Here is a 23,747-nt window from a genome sequence, read left to right as displayed (position 1 = left end):
AAAAATATTAGATGTATCAAATGACTTACATGGTTGTCACATCCCATTTTGGAGTTCACTAACTCATGTGAGCCCCACCAATCATAACAAGATTCTCCACTTCCTCCTCTAGTGCCAAGGAATTAGAAAGAACCTCAAATAACCTTAAATTCAACAAAAGCAATCACAATCATGTTGCTTCATAAATGGATATGACAACAAATGCCAAGAATCTAAGTGAATGAAACTACAAATTATTCCTCGAGTTACACCCTACACATCCAAATACTCCAAGAGTGTTGGAGATACATAAAATATACATATGATTGCAAGGTAAATGGCACTTTAATCCTAACATCTATCACAATTACAGGTGAGATTGTTTTGACTATAGAGATGATAAGTTCCTTCGATATGCCTGATATTAAAATTATTGCTTATGATTCTACTTCAAAAGTATTGGAACCACATTACCCTTGTATAACTGAGAAGGTGTCCTTATTACAAAGGAAAGATCTAAAATGTTACTTGACAAACTACTTCCAATTCTATTTGAAATTGATCTAAACATCACAAAAATTTTCTACTGTTAATATTTTTTTTATTTTGTTGAAACTAACAAAGTTGAAATTAAAAACTAGTTAATTGACACTTTAAACACCATGCTCTTGGCTATACATTTAATGGTTTTGGGCCTTCCCTTCCTTATCTAAACAAATGGGCTTTAGAGACTTGGAGGCCCCTCACTAAGGACGAGATTGAATCACATCCCTATGCTAGGGGTTTTCTTGTGGCATCCTTCCAATCGAGTGATGATAGAACACTAGTGTTTGGTGGTGGTGTTTGGATGTGGGGAAAGCATTCCCTCTCTCAAACCTTGGTTTCCTACCTTCAATCCACTTATAGAATCCTTAAGTATTCTACCTATTTGGGTCAGACTTTCCAATCTTCCTCTCCAATTTTGAGAAGTGTCTTGTTTTGAATCTATCGACAATGCTCTTGGTCATTTTTTACAAGAAGATTCTACCATGGTAAACTATGCTATACTCTCGTGCACATTGACACCTCTAAGGATCTACTTGGAGATACTATACTTGTTAGAGATAAAGCATGGACTCGAACACTCAGTTTAAAGTTTCCCTTTGATTGCAGGAGACACTTTGTTGTAGGAAGACGAGCTTCAGCTTGCCCTTAGCTCTTTCCAAAAGAAAGGCAAGGCAACTTGGTGGAAAAATCCCCACTGGAAGCATTAGACGGACGGAGATTTTTTTTACTCTACGATGTTAGAGAACTTGGCCACAAAGGCCGCAATATCTTATGCGACTCCTAATGAGTTATCTTCCATGGGCCCTTTGGTTGTTCCACCTTCACAATCTTCGATGCCAAGGGTTGAATCTAGGCCTTTGGATAATTCCATAAAGCTGACAGCTTTTGTCACATTGGCCTCAAAGACAATAGAGAATAGCCCTCCCCTCTCTCCTCAATCTGAGTCTTTGGAGTATGATATTCCATGGAAAATCGTCCATAGAAGGAAACATGGTCATCCTAAACTTGCTTGTGCCTCCCAAACCCAAGTTTTGGGTGCTCAAAGCATTAGGAAGGGTCCAAGGGTGGCATAGTAAGCCATCCTTGTTTCTATTATTAGTAGCTTGGGTTCAAATATGTGTGTTGTTGGCTGTGTTTGGTGTGTGAAAAATTGGCTGTTGTTTCAGGTAGCTTGTCTTTTACGGCTGCTCTTTTGCTAATCTGCAGCAGTGTGTTGGATGTCTCTTGTTGTGAAGGGTTTGGGGACCCCTTCAAAACCTATTTTCCCGCTCGCTAATCAATAATTAGATGCAAGTCTTAAGTTTACCATCACTAATGGTAGTAACCAGTCAATATTTCAAGACATTCCTACCACTTGAACTTTAAAACTGGCAGATTAATGTTGAAACGCTACTACGAAATGTAGGAGTTGGTAAGTAGTATCGTACAAATTACTTTCTAATGCTGCTACTACATTATAAATTATAACCATTCAAAATTTTACCTCCAGTCTGACTTCACTATTTTCTTAATATGACTGTCCAATCTGATCAGGCGGAATATCAGAAAGATCACAAAATACCCATTGGTTTAATTCTTTTGAAAGGAGAAATTGTATGTCATAGTAACCACTAAATTAATCAGATATTACATCCATTTCGATTTTCAAAATGAACTTTACGAAAAGGTTCAAGTAAGTTGCTGGACTATTCAAATTTGGAGAAAGAAAAAAAAAACAATAATATCCTGAAACTCTTTTAAATGTTTACATATTATTGGCTTAGAACTATGTAAGCGGAGACCAAAACCCTCTCTGCAAAAAATAAACTTCAACTCAAAGTCCTATGTTACAAAACAATTTATAAAACTGCATATGATGAACCTTCTTATGTTGGACTATACAGTTAAACCTGCGTTTTAAGACCAGTGTAAGCCAAAGGCATACACCTGCAGATATTAATATACAATTGGGATATCAATGTCGCAGATCTAGACAAGCAATCTGCGTCTCCATAACTAGGAAAATTAGGACAATGTACCTGGCTAATGTCAGAGGCAGATATTAATAATTTAATAGATAACTAGGAAATCAATGACACAGGACATAAATAATTGTCTAATATTGTACATCGCCACAGCTAGAAAATTAGTTCAATATAACTAGTATCACACACCTGATGATATCAATACATTATTACTATAGCATTCTTATAGAAACTAAGCATACGTCATTTTATATTAAGCCTCTCAAGATCATCTAAATCTCAAAACATTTGCAAGAAGAGAACAATGTCACTCCAATACTCAAACATGTTTAAAGGACAAGTGAAAAATCAAATGACTTAATGGAACAGGATTGTGGAAAGGAGATAAAACTCCCACAGAACTTACACAGATCTGACATGCACCAGGAGGTATCCAAAGGGCTTCAGGTGTCAATGCCTGTGTTTACACACATGGTTGGCACATCAAATCTTGGAATACCCAAATTCAGGTAAAGGTTGGCTCTGGGTGCATTATCAGCATCAGATCACTCATTCGCTTTATCTGGATTCAAAATTAATTCTTACAAATACTTCCCAGCCCCAGGCTGTAGGCTGTGCCAAATTAATTTCCACTAATTGGAAAAATATTTTAAGTTCAGAGGGATAATGTATTTCACCAACTCCATGTTTCTCTTTCATCAAGTTCAAAGCATAAGCATCATTCTCGGTAGGTTTATTGTTGCCCTTACCCCATTGAAAGGATCCCCCCTTATTCTCTATGTATTTCACTGAAGAATCCTCTATGGTCCAATTTAGTGTTTTTTGTCAATGTAATAACACCTAGTTAGCGTACACGCTTTGATCACCTGTTAGCACCTACAATATAGGCAGTAGGCTCAGAATTCTTGTATCTACTGTGATGTTTAATCCCAATATGTTATGTATTTTTAACCTATGTTTTCATAAAAAGAAAGCAGGGGAGCATTTAAATGTTGCTTGGACTGCATAGTTTTGGACACTGCAAAAGGGGTAGAATGAGAATCAAAGCAATATTTGGTATATTGGCAAGATAAAGAAACTGAATCTGCCCACTTGTACTGGAAAGCAAAACTGCAACTGATACCACAGTTAAGAGATTGCTTGTGTCCGGTGATCTCTTTATAGGAATATTGCCTTTGTGTCAACAATACATCGAAAAGCAAGGCCCAGCAACAAAAAATGTGTTTGCAATAACAGATATGTCAAGTGTCAACCAGTAAAACAGAACAATAAAGGAAACATGCCAACAACAAATAGTCAGGGCAATGGCTGAACCAAATATTATTAAGACATGATATTTCCAGAGTCCATGACAAATGCAAAAAAGATATACCTAGCAATACTAACAAATCCAACAGTGCAAAATCAGAAATGAAATGCTAATGCTGATCTCAGAAGTCCAAAAAGATTGCCTATTTGATGTAATCAGTATACCAAGAGGAAGAATAACTAAACGTGGCCCATTAATGTAAAATAGCTAAAAGGCCTACAGACTTGTACCATCATGTTCCACCATACTCAAAAAAAACGATATTTTATGTACCACCACATGTCAGCAAGTCCACAAGATTTATAAGACATTTGTTACAGGGTTTGATGTCATGTCACTGTACCATTAATGACTAAACCCTAAGGCTGACTATTCTGCTGCAAACCATTCAGGTTGCATGCATAAATTGTAAACCAACCTCCTACTGCTCAAAAGCTAATAAATCTATTACAAAATTCTCTAACAAACAAAGTGAGCGAATGGAATGAAACATCACAAGGGAAGAAAAAATCTGGCTATATTAATTGTATTCCACTTGCCTCAACCTCTAGAGTATTTTTGATCAACCTGCACGACCAGCCTTCTATTTGCCTCAGCCTGCACAACATTCCCATAAACTTGTATAACAATCAAACAGCAAGATATATATACCATTGGAGAAAACCATCGAGTACACAATCATATATAGTTATACAACTACTCTTGAGATAACAATCAACTTCTGACTTATATCTACAACTACTTTAAGATAACTATCAACTAGTTAGTTAAATCTACTTGCATATGAAAAGAAATTATTATTTTGAAAACCGCCAGCTCAAATTTGGCAAAACCATTACCTTCCCCTTGATTGTTCTCTTTGATTAAGACATAACAACTCAGTTTGTTCCTTCTATTGGCCATGGGAAAGGTTCCACTTCACTCCTCTCCACTGGAGCACTTCCTTGTGCCCCCATCAAATTGCTTTGCTGTCCCTGCATTGCTTCTCTGGGAGGCACATAATCTCTATGCTCTCCTGGAATTGGACCTCTATTATCCACAGGTGACCTGATGCCTTGCTGGTTGCTTTGCTGTCCCTGCATTGCTTCTCTGGGAGGCACATAATCTCTATGCTCTCCTGGAATTGGACCTCTATTGTCCACAGGTGACCTGTTGCCTTGCTGGTCTCCCTGCATATTTGGCCCTCTTCCATCCATAGGTGACCTGTAGTCTTGCCGGCCACCTGACAGGACTGGGTCTCTTCTATCCGTGGATGCCCTGTAATCTTGTCCTCTTCCATCTACTGCTGATGGCCTATAATCTTGTCCACTTCCTCCATCCATTGGTGGCGGTCTATAATAGTCTTGCCCTTGTCCACTGGCTATTGGTGGCTGATTGTAATAACCTTGCACTCTTCCTCCATCCATCTGTGGTGACCTGTAATCTTGCCCTCTTCCATCCATTGGCGGTGGTCTGTAATCTTGCCCTCTTCCATCCATTGGTGGTGGTCTGTAATTTTGTCCTCTTCCATCCATTGGTAGTGGTCTGTAATCTTGACCTCTTCCGTCCATTGGTGGTGGTCTGTAATCTTGCCATCTTCCATCCATTGGTGCTGGTCTGTAATCTTGCCCTGCCCCATCCATTGGTGGTGGCCTGTAGTAATCTGCCCCTCTACCATCTCCTGGCTGTGGCCTATAATAATCTTGACCTCTTCCTTCCACTGGTGCGGGCCTGTAATTGTCCCCCCGTCCTTCCATTTGTGGTGGCCTGTAATAATCTTGCCCTCTTCCTTCAATTGGTGGTGACCTGTAATCTTGTCCTCTTCCATTCATCGGCATTGACATGTAACCTTGTCCTGTTCCATCCATTGGTGGTGGTCTATAATCTTGTCCTCTTCCATCCATTGGTGGTGACCTATAATCTTGTCCTCTTCCATCCATTGGTGGTGGCCTGTAATCTTGTCCTCTTCCATCCATTGGTGGTGACCTGTAATCCTGTCCTCTTCCATCAATTGGAGGTGGCCTGTAATCTAATCCTCTTCCATCCATTGTTGGTGTCCTGTAATCTTGCCCTCTTCCATCCATTGGTGGCAGCCCATGATCTTGTTGGTTACTGGTCAAGGGGCTTCTTCCATCAACAGCTGACCTCTGATCTTGTCCGTCACCCTTCATAGAAATCTCCGCTGTGGTATCTTTAGCACCAACTGAAGGGAGAGGGTTCCTGTTAATTTGCACATCTCTCCTTTCCAAAGGCATTGAATCTCTTCTTCGATTTCGGGGCCTGTCCCTTCCAGTTGACCTATTGTTATAGGTTTTTGTATCTGGTATAATTACTCCATTGATGTACTTATCCCCAACTGCAATATACACCACAAAGAATACAATAGGCAAAATGCATAAAAACATATCAACCCCCACAAAAACAAAACTATACCACTCAGAAACAAAATAAAATTGCTCACCGCCATAGGTCTTGTTTATGGGATCACCATAAGAATCAGGCAGCACCCATTCAACCCCAGGTTCCTCTTAAGAAAACAACAAATTCAATTAGACAAATCAAAGTTTGGGGAGACTTTTGCATAAAGCTAAATGCAAAACAGAGACTTAATTCATGTATCATTCAAATAGCAGCAAGCAGTAAAGTGAAGATCACTCACTCTTGATCTTCTCCGAAAGGTCCTCTGAAATTTCACACATGAATCCTTGGTAAGTGGTTGTGGATAATGCATATATTCTTTTTTTTGCCTCTTCTTCACTGCATGCAGAAAATACAGGAAACACAAACTTATTTCAACATATAATCTGCCAATTCTCTTAAATAATAGCCAGATTAAATTGAATTACTTCATTGTTGTTTTCTGAAATTCATGTGGGAGCTTTCTGCTATTTATCATACAACGGTTCGAGGAGAAAACTTTTAAGGGATCTGATTTTGGTTCTCAGTAAATGCATTTGGACCTCTGGAACTCCAGCATTGTATAATTTTTTAATATTAAAATATATAAATTATTTTTATCTTATAAAAAGAATTGTTCTACTTTAAACTAGGAATCAGTCGCGTTTGTTATTAGTCTCAACACTGGAAGTTTGCCTAAAGAATAGCCAATCCTATAAGAAGGCTTCATTGCTGCCCTGTTTTCTTTGAAGTTTTTTAATAATTAACAGCATACCAGCACATGCCAAGGGTTCCATACTTCTTTTTGCTTGGAAAATCTACCATATCAAGGGTTCCATACTTCTTTTTGCTTGGAAAATCTACCATATCTATTATTTTGATGGAATGGCTCTAATGGAAGACTCAAAGCTCTGCTTTGGGTGCAGTGGAAAGAAAATGGAATTTTGACACAGCCACCAGGACCTTTTTATTCTCCAAAAATATTGCATTAACAGTTAAGTTGATGTAATCAGGTGAATTTATATTTTAGCTCATCAACTGCTAATTTTCTAATAGAATATGCAACATTGTATTAAGAATTTGCAGCCACAACGTTTTCTTTGAATGTTAGCAATTAACAGTAGACCTGTCTATGTAAGGTGGAAAAAGGACAGTTGGAATTAGCACGAAATGAGATAGAGGGAGTATCCGAGTGCAGAAATACATGGAGAATTTACAGATGTGGTAGGAGCAACACTGCAAAATTTGTCAAGGATAGAGCCAAAATTTATCGATCCCCAAATAAAGAAAGAAGAAAGTTGGCCTAGGTTAAGTGAAATATTTAAATTATTAAAGTTTTTGCCAAATAAACATATTTAAAAATAATATGCGTAAAATAAGCAAAATAACCACAAAACACTACTGACAAATTGACAATCCAATCCTGCTTGCCAGATTTAATTTTCTACTTTTTTGTCTTTTTTATTTAATTTAAAACGTGTTACTTGTTTAACTTTGTCACTTAGGGACCTGAGCATGCATCAGGTTTGGCCTGGGTATCAGCTGGATTCAAACAAGGTTGTAGTGTTGTAAATTGCACCCCATGTGATTCCATGCTACACAAGCACCTTCACTTTACACTGATTGGAGGACTCCTTTATCTCTTTGTCTTTTTGTCCACTTGGCTTGCCTTGTCAGCCTTGGCTTTGGCCTTTTTCCGGACTTTGTGGACTGTCTGACTCGTGGACACTAGCATGTCGCGGAGACATACGCGCACCACACTAGCATCCCATGAATTTGCAAACTGAAGATTTGAGCGTTACCCTGCGATTGGCAAAGTTTGTGACACCTCTTCCTACGCCCACCAACGTCGGTTTTGTTCCCAGCATGCATATCTTCCTTTTTGAGCTTCATTTTTTGTATGGATGATCTCTCTAGGAACTCGATTCGATCTATCAAAAGCTCTGGGACTCTTTAGCAACTCTCTTTAGCTCTCTATTCACTGTTTCCAGAACTCTTGGCTCTCTTGCATGCATTTTGCTCTCTCACATTCTGCCATTTGTGCTTGAGACTCTCATTATTCTTGTGCTCTGAGGAGGATTTGGTGCTTCATCTTCTTCACTTGTTGAGCTCCTGGCTTTGGGTGTGGAAGGGGAGTTCTTCTTTCCTCTTCTTTGTTATCTCCATTAGCATATTTATATCGTATTTTACTTTCTATTTCATTATCAGTTTATCAATCAATCTATCTGGCTGTCCGTGGAGGTGGAAACACCAAAACGGGGGTCTGACTATGGCAGACCTCTAAAAACAGCCCCAACATTTTTCCTCTCTTGCTTGTGTGCAGATTTCGTTGGCGAAGAGCTTATTGCTAGAGGCTTCCGTGGACCGGTTGTGAGATCTTTCTTTCCTTTCCTTTCCTTTCCATATATTATTCAATCTTTATAGTTGTTTTCACTTTCTGTAATTCATTTGTTTAGTCCAAAATCTATCTGGGGCACATATCTGTCATTCTGCATTTTCTATACGAACTCTGCTCTCTGTCTGTACAGCATGCCAACGCATCATGGTATCGTCTACAACCCGCGCGTGGGTCCATGGACAGAGAGCTATCAAAAGTCATTGGAAGATATTTGTGATGCGTTCGGTGTCATCTGCGGGGTCCTTGACAGCCTTGGGCTTTGTACTCATCCTGAGTGGAGAGGTAGACTAGTGAGTCCCCAAGAGGTTGTTATCCGCCTGTTGGTGTGGTTCACTTTTCCCCCTCTACATTTTTGGTGAACCCGACATGAAAGCGTGTCTTGCATTTGCATGGTGGGTTGAAAATGCTTTAGTACCTTCTTTAACTGTTATTACTCATCAAATTTTATCTCTGCATCATCAAACCTTGAGCCGAGTGGTGGCTCGTTTGTTAACATAGTCACTATCACTCCAATCTCGCCCCCCAACCAGAGGATGAAAAACACTGATATATATTTCACACCTCTGGATGTTCCTTGTAGTGAGGAGCCTGCCCCATTATACATCCCAACTAAGATAAATAATCATACTGTTACAGGTGTGATGGTTGATCCTGCATGCCGAGTCGATGTCATTACAAAGGAGACTCTATTTATCAATGGTTTGCATAGGGCAATGTATGACGAGTGTTGTGCCTTTGTTCACACACATGATGGGCTTTTCGTCCCCTCTAGGGAGCACCACTTTGACGGTCCTTGTAGGACCCAAAGCAATGACAACTACTTTCGTTGTTATCCCTAAACCGAACCTATTCCAGGTTAAGCTGGGTATCCCCTAGCTGATCTCCATGGAAGCAATCCCTTTGATTATTCCTAAGTGTTTAAAATTTCCTCACGAAGGCACAATGCACGCTATCCAAGATATTGGATTTCAACCACTAATTTCTCATGGGGGCTTTTCATTGGATCACTTTTGGCCTACTCAAATTAGACCTATGCTTCCCCGTGGAGATTTGTTGTATAGAGCTTATTATAAATATAAGATAGGGGAGTTGGCCTCTGCATCAACTCAACCTACAGTTTCTCTACCTCCTCCTGCATCATTTTTGCTCCTTCCCAGTCTGCTCATGTTCTACAGTGGGTTGTATGTACTACTCCTTCATTGGGAGCTAAGGATAGACATGTTCCTCAAGGTAGACCTGTTCCTCAGGCTAGACCTCCTCACCCTCCTAGGACCATGCAGCCTCCGACGGTGTCTTCTATTCCTACATCTACAACTGGTACAAACAAGGGAAAGACACCCGTGCTGCTACAGTACGCAACCCATCCTCCCTTCGAGCCTCCAATCCTTGCAGATATCCCTCGGCCTGCCTGGTATGGTAAGGGTAGGCGTTCACCTCAAGCTCGCTCGTCACCCTTAGCTCCTACATCATAGCCCTCGAGGGCAACTCTTGTTCCTCTGACTACTCCTAGAGCAAAACGAGGAAAGGCACCCGTGACTGTCTGTGGGACCCATTTCGGCTACACCTTTAGTTTCATTGATTGAGCCTTCTCCTTTGCCGATTACGACTCAAGAGGCCTCTCCCATGAAGCACGATGCCACTAAACCTTCTCAAGACTTTCGTTCTTGGTCCCCATCTACGTCGAAACCAGCGTGCACATGAGCACAAGCATCATCGGCGAGTGATGGCCCGAGAGCATGAGGCCGCTTTAAAGGCTACAAGCGAATCATTGGTGTTAGTTCCTACCTTTGTTGCTTCCATGCTTGCTCCCGTTCCCGTTGCTCCTGCTACCCCTACACCTACTTCTTTTGTATTGCTGCCACCCGCTCTAGGGACCACTAATGAGCCTCACCCCAACAGGGTACAAGTTTTCATTGCTCCCTCCTTGGAGCCTTCCCTCATCACTTCCTTCCCTGAAGTTCCTCCATTTTCCCAACCCGTTGATATGCTGCATACACAAGTTGTGTCCAATGCAGCTTTGTCTACTTTGCCTGCTTCGCAACCACCTCTGCATCAGAGTTTTCCTGGGGTACTCGAGCCCGCTATGATTGATCATAGGCCTTCACCTCTGCAAAAACCTAAGCAAAAGTTTGAGCAAGGCCCTATGCCTGAGTTTTGTCATTAGAAGTCAGCTCCGGCACCTTCAATTTCTGTTTCTTTGCTTGTTTCAATGTTTGTTTCTTTATTTGCTTATGTTTTTTTGTTGAGGATCCACCTTCTCCGTGTTAACTTTAGTGATCAGATTGCAGAGAACAATGCGAATGCAAGAATACAAAAGAGACAAGACACAACACATACCCTGGGAAAACCTCCCTCTTGGAGGAAAAACCCAGCAACAAATCAGATCTAGATCCTTTTATTAATTGTAGAATACAATGGCAATAAAGATCAGATTACTTATCTGATATAATTGTCAACCTAGGGCACAATGTAACAGCAGAAGATAGCAGACTTATCTCTTTCTTATATAAGAATATCATCAGCATACAGCTTCCAGCTCTTCGTAGTTCTTCACTGAAGATTGCAGACCTAATGGTGTTTGTAGACCTTCAAGAGGAACTCGCTATCCGTACATTGTATTCACTGTCCAAGATCGCATGTATGGCAAATGCTGATGGCAGAAGTGATTCGCTGATTCCTTGATCAGAATTCGCATTGACCTTTTATTGTAGAGCACAAGGTCTTCACATTGATTGTCTAATATTCGAATTGCTTGATTGCATTTACGACTAGTGATATGCTTGTGCATATATACAAGAGGTGAGCCCTATCTTGGGTTGGCCCAATCCATCCTTGGGGCCAACACTATAATATTAGTTCCACACGCCAACATAAGCATGGGACCTAAACAATATAGTTTCCACGTTACAAGAGCCCACGCTACATAGAGATGTGCTAAAATAAGATATAGGACCACACGTTTGGAGAAGGGATGCGTCCTTTTAATAATACAATCATTTGGGCCCAGCCCATCATAAATGATCAATACATAAGACTATACGCCACAAAATGTGTGTGTTGGAGATAGGTCCACACGTTGGACCTAGTGATGCGCCCCTTTACATGTTGGGTCCAGCCCTTAATGGTTTTACACATTACATATAAATACAATAGATAGGGCCCTGCCCTACAAGGATTCGGATGATGCCTTAAGGCAATCCGAATCCTATTTATTTTCCTATCCTAGTTACACAAAAAACCAACACTCTGAAGTTTGTCTTTGTCCCTCTTTCAAAGGTCGACGATACAACTCCTATTCCACCACCTTGGGCCAAGTAAACTGCATCTTCTATTGAGGGGAATTTGTTTGACTCTTTAAAGGATATTCCGGTGCTATCTACGATCTTTATACAGTCATTGACTCTCACTTCTCAAAAACTTTTAGATGAGAATGTGGAAGCTGCATCATCCTTGGCTCTTGCTACAAAGTGCATGGCAGCTACTCATGCTTGTAAGGAGACCATTTGGCTTAGATGTTTGTGTTCAAACATTGGTTACGATGTAGAACTTACCATCTATTGAGACAATCATAGTGCCATTTTCTTAGCAAAGAATCCTACCTTCCATGCCAAAACAAAGCATATTGATGTATAGTTTCATTATGTTCATGATATGGTAGAAAATGGAAAGGTCAAGTTGGAGAAGGTTGATACTTTGGCGAACGTTGCAAATGATTTGACAAAGCTAGTGAGTGTAGAGAAGTTCAGATGGTGTTCTAATTCCATGGGCCTTGGAACCCTGAGTTGTTGAGTGGTTGACTCTTAACAAGTCTTCAACAAGTGGGAGAATGTCAAGATTAAGGTGTCTAAACCTTGGAGTCCTAATGATGATTTATTTTAAAAATTTGATGCATATATTTATTATATCCTAAGTTGTTAAATTCTATTTTATCATATCACTTTGTGGGACCTCTTGGTGAGGTGTCATCCTATGTGGCAAGCGACGACTATGAAAAAGTTCCTATTTTCTAGGAAGTAGGCACCCACCTTGGATGACCTATGATTTAGGCTATTTTGGTGTGTCGTGTAATTAGTTAAGTGAGTTAACTATGACGGGTTATGACATGTTGCTATGTTGAAACTGTGACAGTTTCCTATCATGACTAGGACAACCACTAGTCCATTATAAGAGTCAAGAGGAGTTACTTTTGGGAGCTAATATTCATTACACTTGTTAAATGTGTGGCATGTTGAGTGGATATAGTAGCTGCATATTGAGTTATTCATTGTTGAAGAGGCAAATGTTGTTTATTTGGAAATTGTTGTGTGCAACATGTCTTGTTTATGATAGCTTGCTATTTTGGACACCATTTTACCACCTAGGCATAGGAGATGATTTTGGAATGGGTGCCTACTCTTCATGTGTGAGCTCTAAAAATACTTGGTGCCTTTGAGTAATTTGTATGACAAGTTGATGTTTTTTTGAAACCGTTACGCTTCCGGAATTGCTTCAGAATTCTCTTTTGTTGTAAGCATTGGCTATGTGCATTGTAGCGTAACTCCTGTTGAGCTCTGTGTTTTGGAGTGTGAGTTTTTTCTCGAAAGGGTTTTCCCATGTAAATCTGGTGTTATGGTTTGCATTGCTTTTAATCTGTATTTTGCTTTTTTAATGTGCGCCTAGACTGTAACGGTTAGGGGTTTGTCAGAATTTTTGCATTCACTCTCCTGACTTTATTAGTGTTGGAAGCATTATTCGGCTCCTTAGGTTCCTTTCATTACATAGCACATTGTTGCACATAGGTTGTCAAATTATTATGGAATTGTTCCTCAGTTTTAGGAGTTGAAATTTCATTCTTTGGGCTTATTATAACATGCCACTCTGCAGAGAATTCTTACAGCTTGTTCAATAAAACTAATACGGTATCAGAGCCTTGTCAATAGCTGAGCCTGAAGAGAGATTTTTTCTGTTCTGAATAGTTAGTGACTGGTGAGAAGATGCTTGGAGAGGTATGCTAGTTGACTTGAAAGTTCAGCTGAAACAAAGTGCATCTGTGGTATTTGTAAAAGGTTTTCATAATAGTATGCATCAGTAGCATAGTAGTGTGTAAAAGACAGAAAGATTACAGAACCGCATGCAAAATTCTGAGAGACGCAAGTAATAAGAAGCATTGGAAGCACAAGTGGTTGGAGAAAGGCACTTGGGAGAATCAATTATGATTGCATAGTTATGGTGTTTAAAAACCTGCTGTAGTTTTTTTCTATATGCTTTTATTATTTCATTTCCTCATTGAATTTGGGTATTTAAATGCATTCTGGGTGGCGTTTCATTAAGAGCAACAAAATAATTAGTGAAAGGCAATTAGAGGTGTACATTTAAAGGAAGAGTAACAGGTTGCAATTGTGAGGCATGGGAGATCAGCCTGCAATTTGTGACATCAAGATCTGTTGACATCTATAAGGCACGAGGGATACAGACAGCAGAAGACATGAAAAGATACATTGTGTACAAAAATAATTATATTTTTTGCATGCAATATAAAGTTCTATGAATGTGTAACTTTATAGAGATTTAGGGTTTATCAAATTTTATAAAGTTTAAACTTTATATGTGCTTACAAATTTCGTCCCTGCCAAGAGAAATAGTGTTAGTAATACATTTTTTGATCTGCAAGGAATTTTCTTTTTATACTTTGCAACATTGTGTTCACTACTATTTTCGATGTCCCTGTAAATTTGTTTTCCTTCAGCATTGTCAAGTCTCCAGATTTAATTGTTTCTGTAATTGGCTAGAAAAAAGAGAATTAATTTAATGTCTGTCAAACCAGTAAGAATTTCCCCCTCAAAAATTGCCACATTGTGTTCAGTTGGGTCTAAAACATGCCTCTAAACTGATTTTGTTCCAGCTCTAACGAGTCCTCCCAATTTAATTGATTATTAAATCCAGAATATAGCGTACTGTCCTGAAATGGTGGGAATCTAGACGTTGCTTTTGCCCAACTCTCAGAAGTTGAATGGAAAGAATTATAGCCTCTAAAGTCATAAAATACTCGCCATTTATGAGTATTGTAACCTTGGTCAAATTGTTTCGAAGGATTAATGGTATGATGATGACCCAGAGGACTATGACAAAAGGCATAATGTAGCTTTAATGCTTCTGAAGTTGTCTGTCGAAGATTCACTGAATCCAGTGATTTGAAACGTTACAAATGCAGCTACATTTTGCAAAAATCTCAAAACAAAATTCTTGACATTAGATGTTGGTCAAGCCTTGTATTTTAAGAAATAAATGTTTTCTTCTAAGTTGCGGGAGGGTAGATCCATCTCAGAATACTTCTTGTGTTTAAAGGATCTAAGTGATCGGTTGTCGACAATTCAGAAGCCAGTGGATGGTGAAAACATGATAGTTTTGGTTGTATGGATCTTGTCATCATCATTTGATTCATTTGTTGAATCTTTGAAGTTTTACAGAGACACGAAGTCAAACAATTGATTTTGAGAAGGTGTCTCGTTAAACTGGTGTGTGCTTAAATATAGCCTACGAATGATAACCTAGTGTGCTAAACTTCAGCTGCATTCTCAAAATTCAAGCTTAAGCCATATAGCTTAATTTCAAAGATTCAACCTTGAGACATATATTCTTGTGCATCATATCCATTGACCGGGTTATGGTCTCGAACCACATTTCCTTCTGATGCATAGCCATTCAGCAGGAATACAATTATGTATTCGACGGTGTTATGTTCAAATTTAGACAATGAATGTACTCGTTACACGGTAAACTTGGGTTTAACCATGTGTCATGGCCAAATATAATGCTCGAAGCTTAATTTTTGAATTAATTATATATGTCCCGGTAATAAGTGTACATGGTAAAGAAGGGCCTCAGGTGCAGGAACACTTTCAAGCTGAGCTCTACATCAACCAAGCACCGTCACCAGTGAACCAAGGCCACTTCAACATTGAGCTTTAAATTTGAAGTATACAAACTGAAAGAGAAAAAACTAAAAATAACCACAAAAAGGAACTAAAGAAACTACTGTCAACGGCTCAAATCACTGTACCTTCCAACAACATTAGCAAGAGTCTTTACAAAGCAATCGATCTTCTCCTCGCGAGTAGGCTGCGGATCAGGCCACTCCATTGTAACGAGCCAATGGTTATAATCGCATCCTGGGAACAGGGTGGGTCGCTCACCAGAATTATTAGAATCTAAGGGAGAATACACTGATCCCGAGTTTGAAACCCTGCAACGTGAAACCGTCCATCGTGAGGCCAGTAAAGATTGATGATTAAAGCCGCATAAGTGGCTATAGCCCGTTGGGATGGGAGTGGCAGGGGAGTTTTTAATTACGGCAGCTGAAGAAGAAAGGGATAAATATGAATATGTAGAAAGTTCCCTTGCCAATGTAACTGCGCTGCGAAGACGAAGAGCCATGAGCGCCATGGAAAAACCTTGAGCTTTTCAGCCACTAGGTTTTATGAAACGACAGGGCCAAGGGTTTTAGGTTTGTATTTACCCTTCTCTTGCCTTTTTGCTTAATTGATAAATAAAACATCGAAAATGAATGATAGAACTTTGTTTCTATGCCAAGGCTCTACCTTTTACGAGAGGGAGAGGGCTAATTTTGGTTATCGACGGTTGTATTTGCTCGTAAGTCATTAAAAAAATCTAGTCCCGAGATGATTTGTTTTAAAATATATATATTGAACAAAGCTTTCGAGAATTTAACTTAAGCTTTCTTATGTAGAAGGTTTGCAACTAACCGTTGTAATGTGGGGTCATCCCTTTTGTTTTAAAATATAGTAGAAGAAAATTTTAAGGTTCACAAGGTTAAGAATTATCTATGGGAACATGGTATCGTCATTATTGGGTGAAATTTTATTATCACCATTTTCTTTAAAATGCTACTATAATGTCCCTACTAGTTAGAGATCATTGTCCTGCAAAACAAACTGTTAGAATGCAACAAATATATATGTAACTAATCTAATTTGCAATTAAACTTCAATTATTTAATTAAAACTAATCTCAATTCTTATTTAATAAAAAGGATACGAGTGCAGTACTAGGACATGTCCTTAAGCGGCTGTGATGCTCGCCTTCTTGGAACCCATCTTGGTTCCAAGTCATACCAGGAAATCGATGTATAATTTGATTCTTGTCTTGGATGTAGCATCCTACCAAGGAAGACCATCATATATGATCAATTCCTTGCCTTAGATGATGCATCTCATCATCCAAGTCTACCAGAGAGGACCAACCAGATCCGTCTCTTCTTGGATGAGCTTTTGCCACCCAAACCATAACATATATGCATATAAATACTCAGTATATACTGCCTACCAGAGATTATCATAATCCCCGAATTAGGCTAAGGGAATTTCCTCCCAATAGCCTCCATCATATAGCCACATTATTCATATAACATTCTACAATTCATTATCATTTTTCAATCCATAATTTAAGCCTACATTTACATATTCCTTAATTCCCATTATTGATCCTACATACATATAAATATTCTGCATGCATACCTATATTCATTGCTACATACACATAAAATAATATCGTGATCCTACTATAGCTCAGCTAAAGGAATGGGTATATTACTATGTATGACAAAATATTCGGTAATATATGTGTGTGTGTGGCACACACGTCCACACACATATATACCCCTATGGCCAGTAAATACCTCTTACCTGTTCGAAGTCTACAGCCCGTAGTTGCAATTCGTAGTTCGCAGTTGTTGCTTGCAGTCCTCTCGTCTTCCTCCTTCCGTCACACTCTCTTGTCGTGTACGCCTACCTTATACCCTATGGAGGGGAAGGGTTGCATCCCTCCACGGGAAGGGGTGTGACGGTGGTCGCAGCCCAAGCTGTGACTACCGTCCCACCACTTCCCGCAGGGGGGTGTAACCGGGATGTATTTGCAGTCCCTTATACATCTTAATTGCATTTAACATTATTCCCTTGACAATACATTTCTTCATTATTAAATATATTAAATACATTACATGGTTTAATCAATTATTTATAATAACCTTATTTAATATATCAACAATATTTAATGATTTATTTCTTTTTGTAATATATTAACATTATTTAATCTATTAACATTATTTTAATAATTGCTCCTTCATATTATATATTTCTACTGGACCCCATAATATATGCTATTATTATTCGTGTGTTAAATAAAGTGTACATTAGGTGATACAGTAGGGGTCATCACAGCCCCTCCGTCTCAATTTTGCTTGTCCTCAAGCATATTTAGGTCTTCCTCTTTCTCCCAAGTAGCATCCTCATTTGGGAGATTCCTCCATTTAATCAGGTATTCAGTAATGGTTCGGTTCCTAAGCTCTTTTTTTCGTATATCCAAAATGACCTCAGGGTACAAAGTGAGTTTCCCTTCATCATCTAGGGGAGGTAGTTCACTGCATGACACCAAGTGTTGCCTAGGAACCTTTTTAAGTCGGGAGACATGGAACACATTATGTATTTTACTGTCTTTGGGGAGCTCTATTTCATAAGCTACTTTCCCAATCCTTCGAATTACCTTGTAGGGTCCATAGAACCGAGGTTTCAACTTTTCAGCCCCATTCTTTTTGAGGGAAGATTGTTTATATGGTTGTAGCCTTAAAAACACCAGATCTTCGGCCTCGAACAACCTTTCTGTACGCTTCCTATCTGCATAGATCTTTTGTTGGTTTTGGGCTTGTTGTAAATTTTCTTTCAAGGTCTTCATGATGTCCATACTCTATTGAACAAAATCTTGTGCTCTTGGTACTTTACTTTCTTGGGTTATTAACTCCCCAAAGCTCGTGGCCTCATAGTCATACAAGGCTTGGAAAGGACTCATCCCTATTGACATGTGGTGTGTCGTGTTGTAACAATGTTCTCCTTGGTGTAGCCACTTAACCCAAGCAGTTTGTTTCCCTGTAACATAATTTATTAGGTAGCCCTCTATCCATTTGTTCACTATTTCAGTTTGTGCATCGATTTGAGGATGGTAACTGGTACTAGGGGTCAAGACTGTTCCTGCCATTCTGAAAAATTCCTGCCAGAATTGGCTAATAACTTGCTATCTTTGTCATTGAAAATATTCTAAGGGAGTCCATGGAGTCTAAAAAATTCCTTGAAGAATAGATCGGCTATTTGGTAGGCTTTGTATTATGTGGAGACTGCCAGGAAATGGGCATACTTTGCGAATCTGTCTACCACCATAAAAATGTTATCCTTTCCTTGTGCCCTTGGCAACCCTGTTATGAATTCCATAGAGATGCTCTCCCATTTTTTATTGGGAATAGGTAATGGTTGAAGCAAACCAGCTGGGTGGATGAGTTGAGTTTTATTGCATTGACAGGTTAGGCACTCTTGTATATATTTTTGGACATCTCTTTTTTGGTCTTTCCATGCATACTTTTCTCTAATGTGTTTATAAGTTTTATAGTATCCTTGATGTCCTGCCAGGGGGTTGTCATGGAATTCTTTTAGGATCTTGCTTTTGAATCCGGTTTGAGGGGTCAAGTATACCCTTCCCTTATACAAGATGAGATCTCCCCTAACTTTAAAATCTTCATTGGGAGGGTTTCACTTTAAAATCTCTCTTGCTTGTGGATCTAGGTCATATTCATTAAGGAATTCTTCCTTCTAGTCCTTTGAAATGTTGGTGAGGGTATTGAGGTGGGCTCTTCGGGATAACGCATATGCTGCCCCAATATTTACCCCTTTTACATATTCTATATCAAAGTCGTATGCTTGTATTTTTCTCACCCATTTTTGTTGCCTATCATTAAGATCCTTTTGGCTCAAGAAGAAGTGTAGGCTGTTATGGTCAATTTTCACACTAAACTTCCCACAGACAAGGTATTGGCGAAATTTGGCCAAGGCGTGCATTATGGCTAGCATTTCTTTGTCATAAATAGAGTAGTGTCTTTCTGCTTCTGTAAGTTTACGACTCTCAAAGGCTAGGGGGTGTTTATTTTGCATGAGGACTGCCCCAATTCCCTCCTCGGATGCATCACATTGTAGTTCAAAAGGTATAGAGAAGTCGGGAATGGTCAATATTGGACATGAGCTCATGGTTATTTTAAGTTGTTCAAAAGCCTTTTGGGCTTGGTCATTCCATGTGAAAGACCCTTTCTTAGTTAGGTCAGTAAGGGGTGCTACAATCTTGGAGAACCCTTTTACAAAACGTCTATAGTAGCTGCATAGTCCCACAAATCCCCTTAATTGTGTTAAGGTTCTAAGGGTGGGCCATTCCTTGATGGCCTTGATCTTTTCTTCATCAACACTTACTCCGGCCTCACTAATTTTGTGTCCTAGGTAGATGATTTCTTTCATCCCAAATTCACACTTGGAGACTTTGGCATATAATGATTCAGACTCAAGGATATTTAATACCTCCTCAATGTGTCGGAGATGTTCCTCCCATGTCTTGTCGTAAATAAGTATATCATCAAAGAATATTAGAAGAAATTTCCTCAATTGTTGCCTAAACGTATGATTCATGGATGACTGGAAGGTGGCTAGGGCGTTTGTGAGACCAAATGGTAGGACCAAAAACTTGAAATGCCCATAGTGATACCTGAATGTTGTTTTGGGAATATCCTCTTCCCTCATTCTAATATCATGGTATCCTGACCTTAGATCAATTTTTGAGAAATATCTTGCTCTGTGTAGTTCATCCATTAGTTCGTCAATTCGCGAAAGGGGTATCGGTTTTTTATAGTCTTTTTATTCAGGGCCCTATAATCTATGCACATTCTCATCGTCCCATCTTTCTTCTTGACCAATGCCATTGATGAAGCAAAGGGGTTGTTGCTTGGTTGGATGTGCCCCATTTCCAATAACTCTTTTATGGTGTTTTCAATCTCCTCTTTGAATTTGTGGGGGTGGTGATAAGGAGTGGTAATGATGGGTTTCGCTCCTTCTAATTGAATGGAGTGTTCAAATCCCCTTTTGGGGGGTAAGCCTGGGGGATGTCTTTGAAGACTTTTTTGTGTCTCCTAAGGATGGGTTGTATATCACTATGAACAGTTTGACCTTCAGTCAGAGATTTATCCAAGACCATACATTGGGCGACCCACTCTCCTTGATCGTGCCGAAGGATTTTCTCCATTTTGTTACATGATACTATCTTTGGAGAGCCATCAAGAATTCCTTTTAATGTTATCTCCTTCCCTTCATGTTGGAAGCATATCTCCCGATTTGGATTGTCCATGGTGAACCGACCCAATGAGTTTATCCATGGCATCCCCAAAATGATGTCGTTCTCTAAGTTCACCATAAAGAAGTTCCTCTTAATTGTATGTCCCCCCAAGGTGACTTCCAATTGAGGTATAATTTTAGTGCACCTGTCTATAACTTGGTTACCCATGATCACTTCAAATCCTCCAAACTCTTGAGTTTTTAACCTTCTCTTTGCTAATAAGTGTTTGCTAATGAAATCATGTGAGGCTCCTGTGTCTACCAAGGCGATTACTTTCTGTCCTTTGATTATCCCTTTGATTTTGAAGCATCTATTCTCACTTCCTTGAGTGATGACTACCAAGGTACCAGGCTTGTTGCTTTCAAACCTGGCCTTTTTATAGGGTCTTTCCTCATCCTATATTTCTTCTATGTTATTTAACTGTTTTTTTTTACATTCATGGCCTTTCCCCCATGGGGCCTTGCATTTGAAACATAACCATTTCTCCACGAGTTCCTCTCTCTCCTTACATCAGTGATTCAAACTCCAAGGTTTCTTGCAAAAGTGACAAGGCCTCTCCCGGTGGTCCCTCTGGGGTCCCTCATTCCTATGCGGTGTTTTGGCTGAGATGTTCTTGGGGGCACTAAATTTGACCATCCTAGTTTTCTTAATGACCTCTACTAAATTCTGTGTTTCCAAGGGTTTTACAAAAAATTTAATAGAGTCTTTCAAGCCTTCTAAAAACATGTAAGTAAGCCTTCTCTGGGAGAGGTCGGGGACCATTACTGATAGGTTTTGGAATTGGTCGATATAGTCTTCAATGGTTCCTGATTGCTTAAGGTGTGTTAACTCTTGGAAGTACCATTCTGAGTCTTTCTGGTCAAACCAGCTGATGAGTTTTTGGGTAAACTCATTATAGGTGGAGACATTTTTGTGACCTAGGGTAATGAGACCATTATGCCACCAATTATGGGTTGCTCCAGTTAAATGGAGTATGGCAAATTTAATAGCATCTCCTTCAGTCATGGGGTTGTATGAAAGGTATGTATCTAGTTTTTGGACCCAAGCTTGGGCGATATCCTTTCCTGACCCATCAAAGCATGGTAGGGACATTTTGTTAACTTTAGCTGTGAGGTCTTTACCCATAGGCTTTCTCGTTATACTTTCATTAGTCTTGGACTCAAAGAAATCCTTGAAGGAAACCACCCTCTAAACTTCTGGCTCTAATCTAGCATAAATTTGGGCGATTTCTTCCACCCCAAGTGTGGCTTGCTCCTCTTCATCTCCCACATGTTCTTCTCCAGGAAGAAATTTGGGAATTGTTTGTCTAGAACTTTGAGGAGATTGTTCGTTATCGGTGTGATTAAAGTGTGTCTCTCTTATAGGGTTTGGAATATCTCTATTGTTGTTGTTTGTACTTTGGAGGATTAATTGGCTCATTCTTTCAAAATTCTCATTGGTTTGTTCCATGAAAGTCTAAAGTTGTTTGGCTAATTGATCGACCATTGCTTTTGTGCCTTTCTTTCTCTGATATGTGATCATAAACTAAGACTCCTTCCCACAGGTTGGCAGGATTATGCTCTGATACCACTGTAATGTCCCTACTAGTTAGAGATCATTGTCCTACAAAACATACTATTAGAATGCAACAAATATATATGTAACTAATCTAATTTGCAATTAAAATTCAATTATTTAATTAAAACTAATCTCAATTCTTATTTAATAAAAAGGATACGAGTGCAGTATTGGGACATGTCCTTAGGCGGCTGCGATGCTCGCCTTCTTGGAACCCATCTTGGTTCCAAGCCATACCAGGAAATCGATGGATAATTCGATTTATGTCTTGGATGTAACATCTTGCATCCAAGCCTACCAAGGAAGACCATCATATATGATCAATTCCTTGCCTTAGATGATGCATCTCATCATCCAAGTCTACCAGAGAGGACCGTCAAGATCTGTCTCTTCTTGGATGAGCTTTTGACACCCAAGTTGTAACATATATGCAAATAAATACTCAGTATATACTGCCTACTAGGGATTATCATAATCCCTGAATTAGGCTAAGGGAATTTCCTCCCAATAGCCTCCATCATATAGCCACATTATTCATATAACATTCTACAATTCATTATCATTTTTCAATCCATAATTTAGGCCTAAAGGAATGGGTATATTACTATGTATGACAAAATATTTGGTAATATATATGTGCATGTGTGGCACACATGTCCACACACATATATACCCATGTGGCCAATAAATACCTCTTACCTGTTCACAGTCCGCAACCCACGGTTACAGTTCATAGTTCGTAGTTGCCGCTTGCAGTCCTCCCATCTTCTTCCTTCCATCACACTCTCTTGTCGTGGATGCATAACTTATACCCTGTGGAGGGGAAGGGTTGCGTCCCTCCATGGGTCCCTTCCGTAGGAAGGGGTGTGACGGTGGTCGTAGCCTAGGTTGTGACTACCGTCAGACCACTTCCCGCGAGGTGGGGGGGGGGGGGGTGGGTGTAACCAGGATGTATTTGCAGTCCCTTATACATCTTAATTGCATTTAACATTATTCCCTTGACAATACATTTCTTCATTATTAAATATATTAAATACATTACATGGTTTAATCGATTATTTATAATAACTTTATTTAATATATCAACAATATTTAATGATTTATTTCTTTTTGCAATAGATTAACATTATTTAATCTATTAACATTATTTTAATAATTGCTCCTTCATATTATATATTTCTACTGGACCCCATAATATATGCTATTATTATTCATGTGTTAAATAAAGTGTACATTCAGTGATACAGTAGGGATCATCATAGCTACTTTTAAGACAATGAGATCTTGTGTTTTATTACAACAAAGGCATTCCTTTCTTTGATGAACAAATAAGGAGAAGTGTGTACTTTAACAAAGCCTTTGACACAATGCCTAAAGACAAATTATGGTATAACATAGAAGAATAGGGTATCCTAGATGTGTATAG

At 39.2% G+C, this 23,747-nt stretch overlaps 1 protein-coding gene across 1 annotated transcript; it reads right to left on the bottom strand.

Annotated features, from left to right (window-relative positions):
- Positions 1 to 3,914: 3,914 nt before the first annotated feature.
- On the bottom strand, positions 3,915 to 16,128 carry LOC131042651 (multiple organellar RNA editing factor 8, chloroplastic/mitochondrial). The gene is made up of 5 exons (XM_057975968.2): positions 15,612 to 16,128; positions 6,437 to 6,534; positions 6,239 to 6,304; positions 4,638 to 6,133; positions 3,915 to 4,395 (listed from the first exon to the last, which is right to left on the bottom strand). The coding sequence occupies exons 1-4, from the start codon at positions 15,992 to 15,994 to the stop codon at positions 4,677 to 4,679; spliced, it is 2,004 nt and encodes a 667-aa protein (XP_057831951.1). The 5' UTR covers positions 15,995 to 16,128; the 3' UTR covers positions 3,915 to 4,395; positions 4,638 to 4,676.
- Positions 16,129 to 23,747: the final 7,619 nt, after the last annotated feature.

This window comes from Cryptomeria japonica, chromosome 3 (genome assembly GCF_030272615.1).
Source record: "Cryptomeria japonica chromosome 3, Sugi_1.0, whole genome shotgun sequence".
Taxonomy (NCBI): Eukaryota; Viridiplantae; Streptophyta; class Pinopsida; order Cupressales; family Cupressaceae; genus Cryptomeria; species Cryptomeria japonica.
Note: the sequence above shows the minus strand (reverse complement) of the source record. Positions and strands in the feature narration are given on the sequence as shown.

Excerpts from the sequence above, each read along its gene's own strand:
- LOC131042651 (XM_057975968.2), bottom strand. The coding sequence starts at position 15,994 with ATGGCGCTCATGGCTCTTCGTCTTCGCAGCGCAGTTACATTGGCAAGG. Across the intron at positions 6,535-15,611 it reads CTTGCTAATGTTGTTGGAAG|TGAAGAAGAGGCAAAAAAAA; the intron begins GTACAGTGATTT and ends TTCTGCATGCAG. Across the intron at positions 6,134-6,238 it reads CATAAACAAGACCTATGGCG|TTGGGGATAAGTACATCAAT; the intron begins GTGAGCAATTTT and ends TGTATATTGCAG.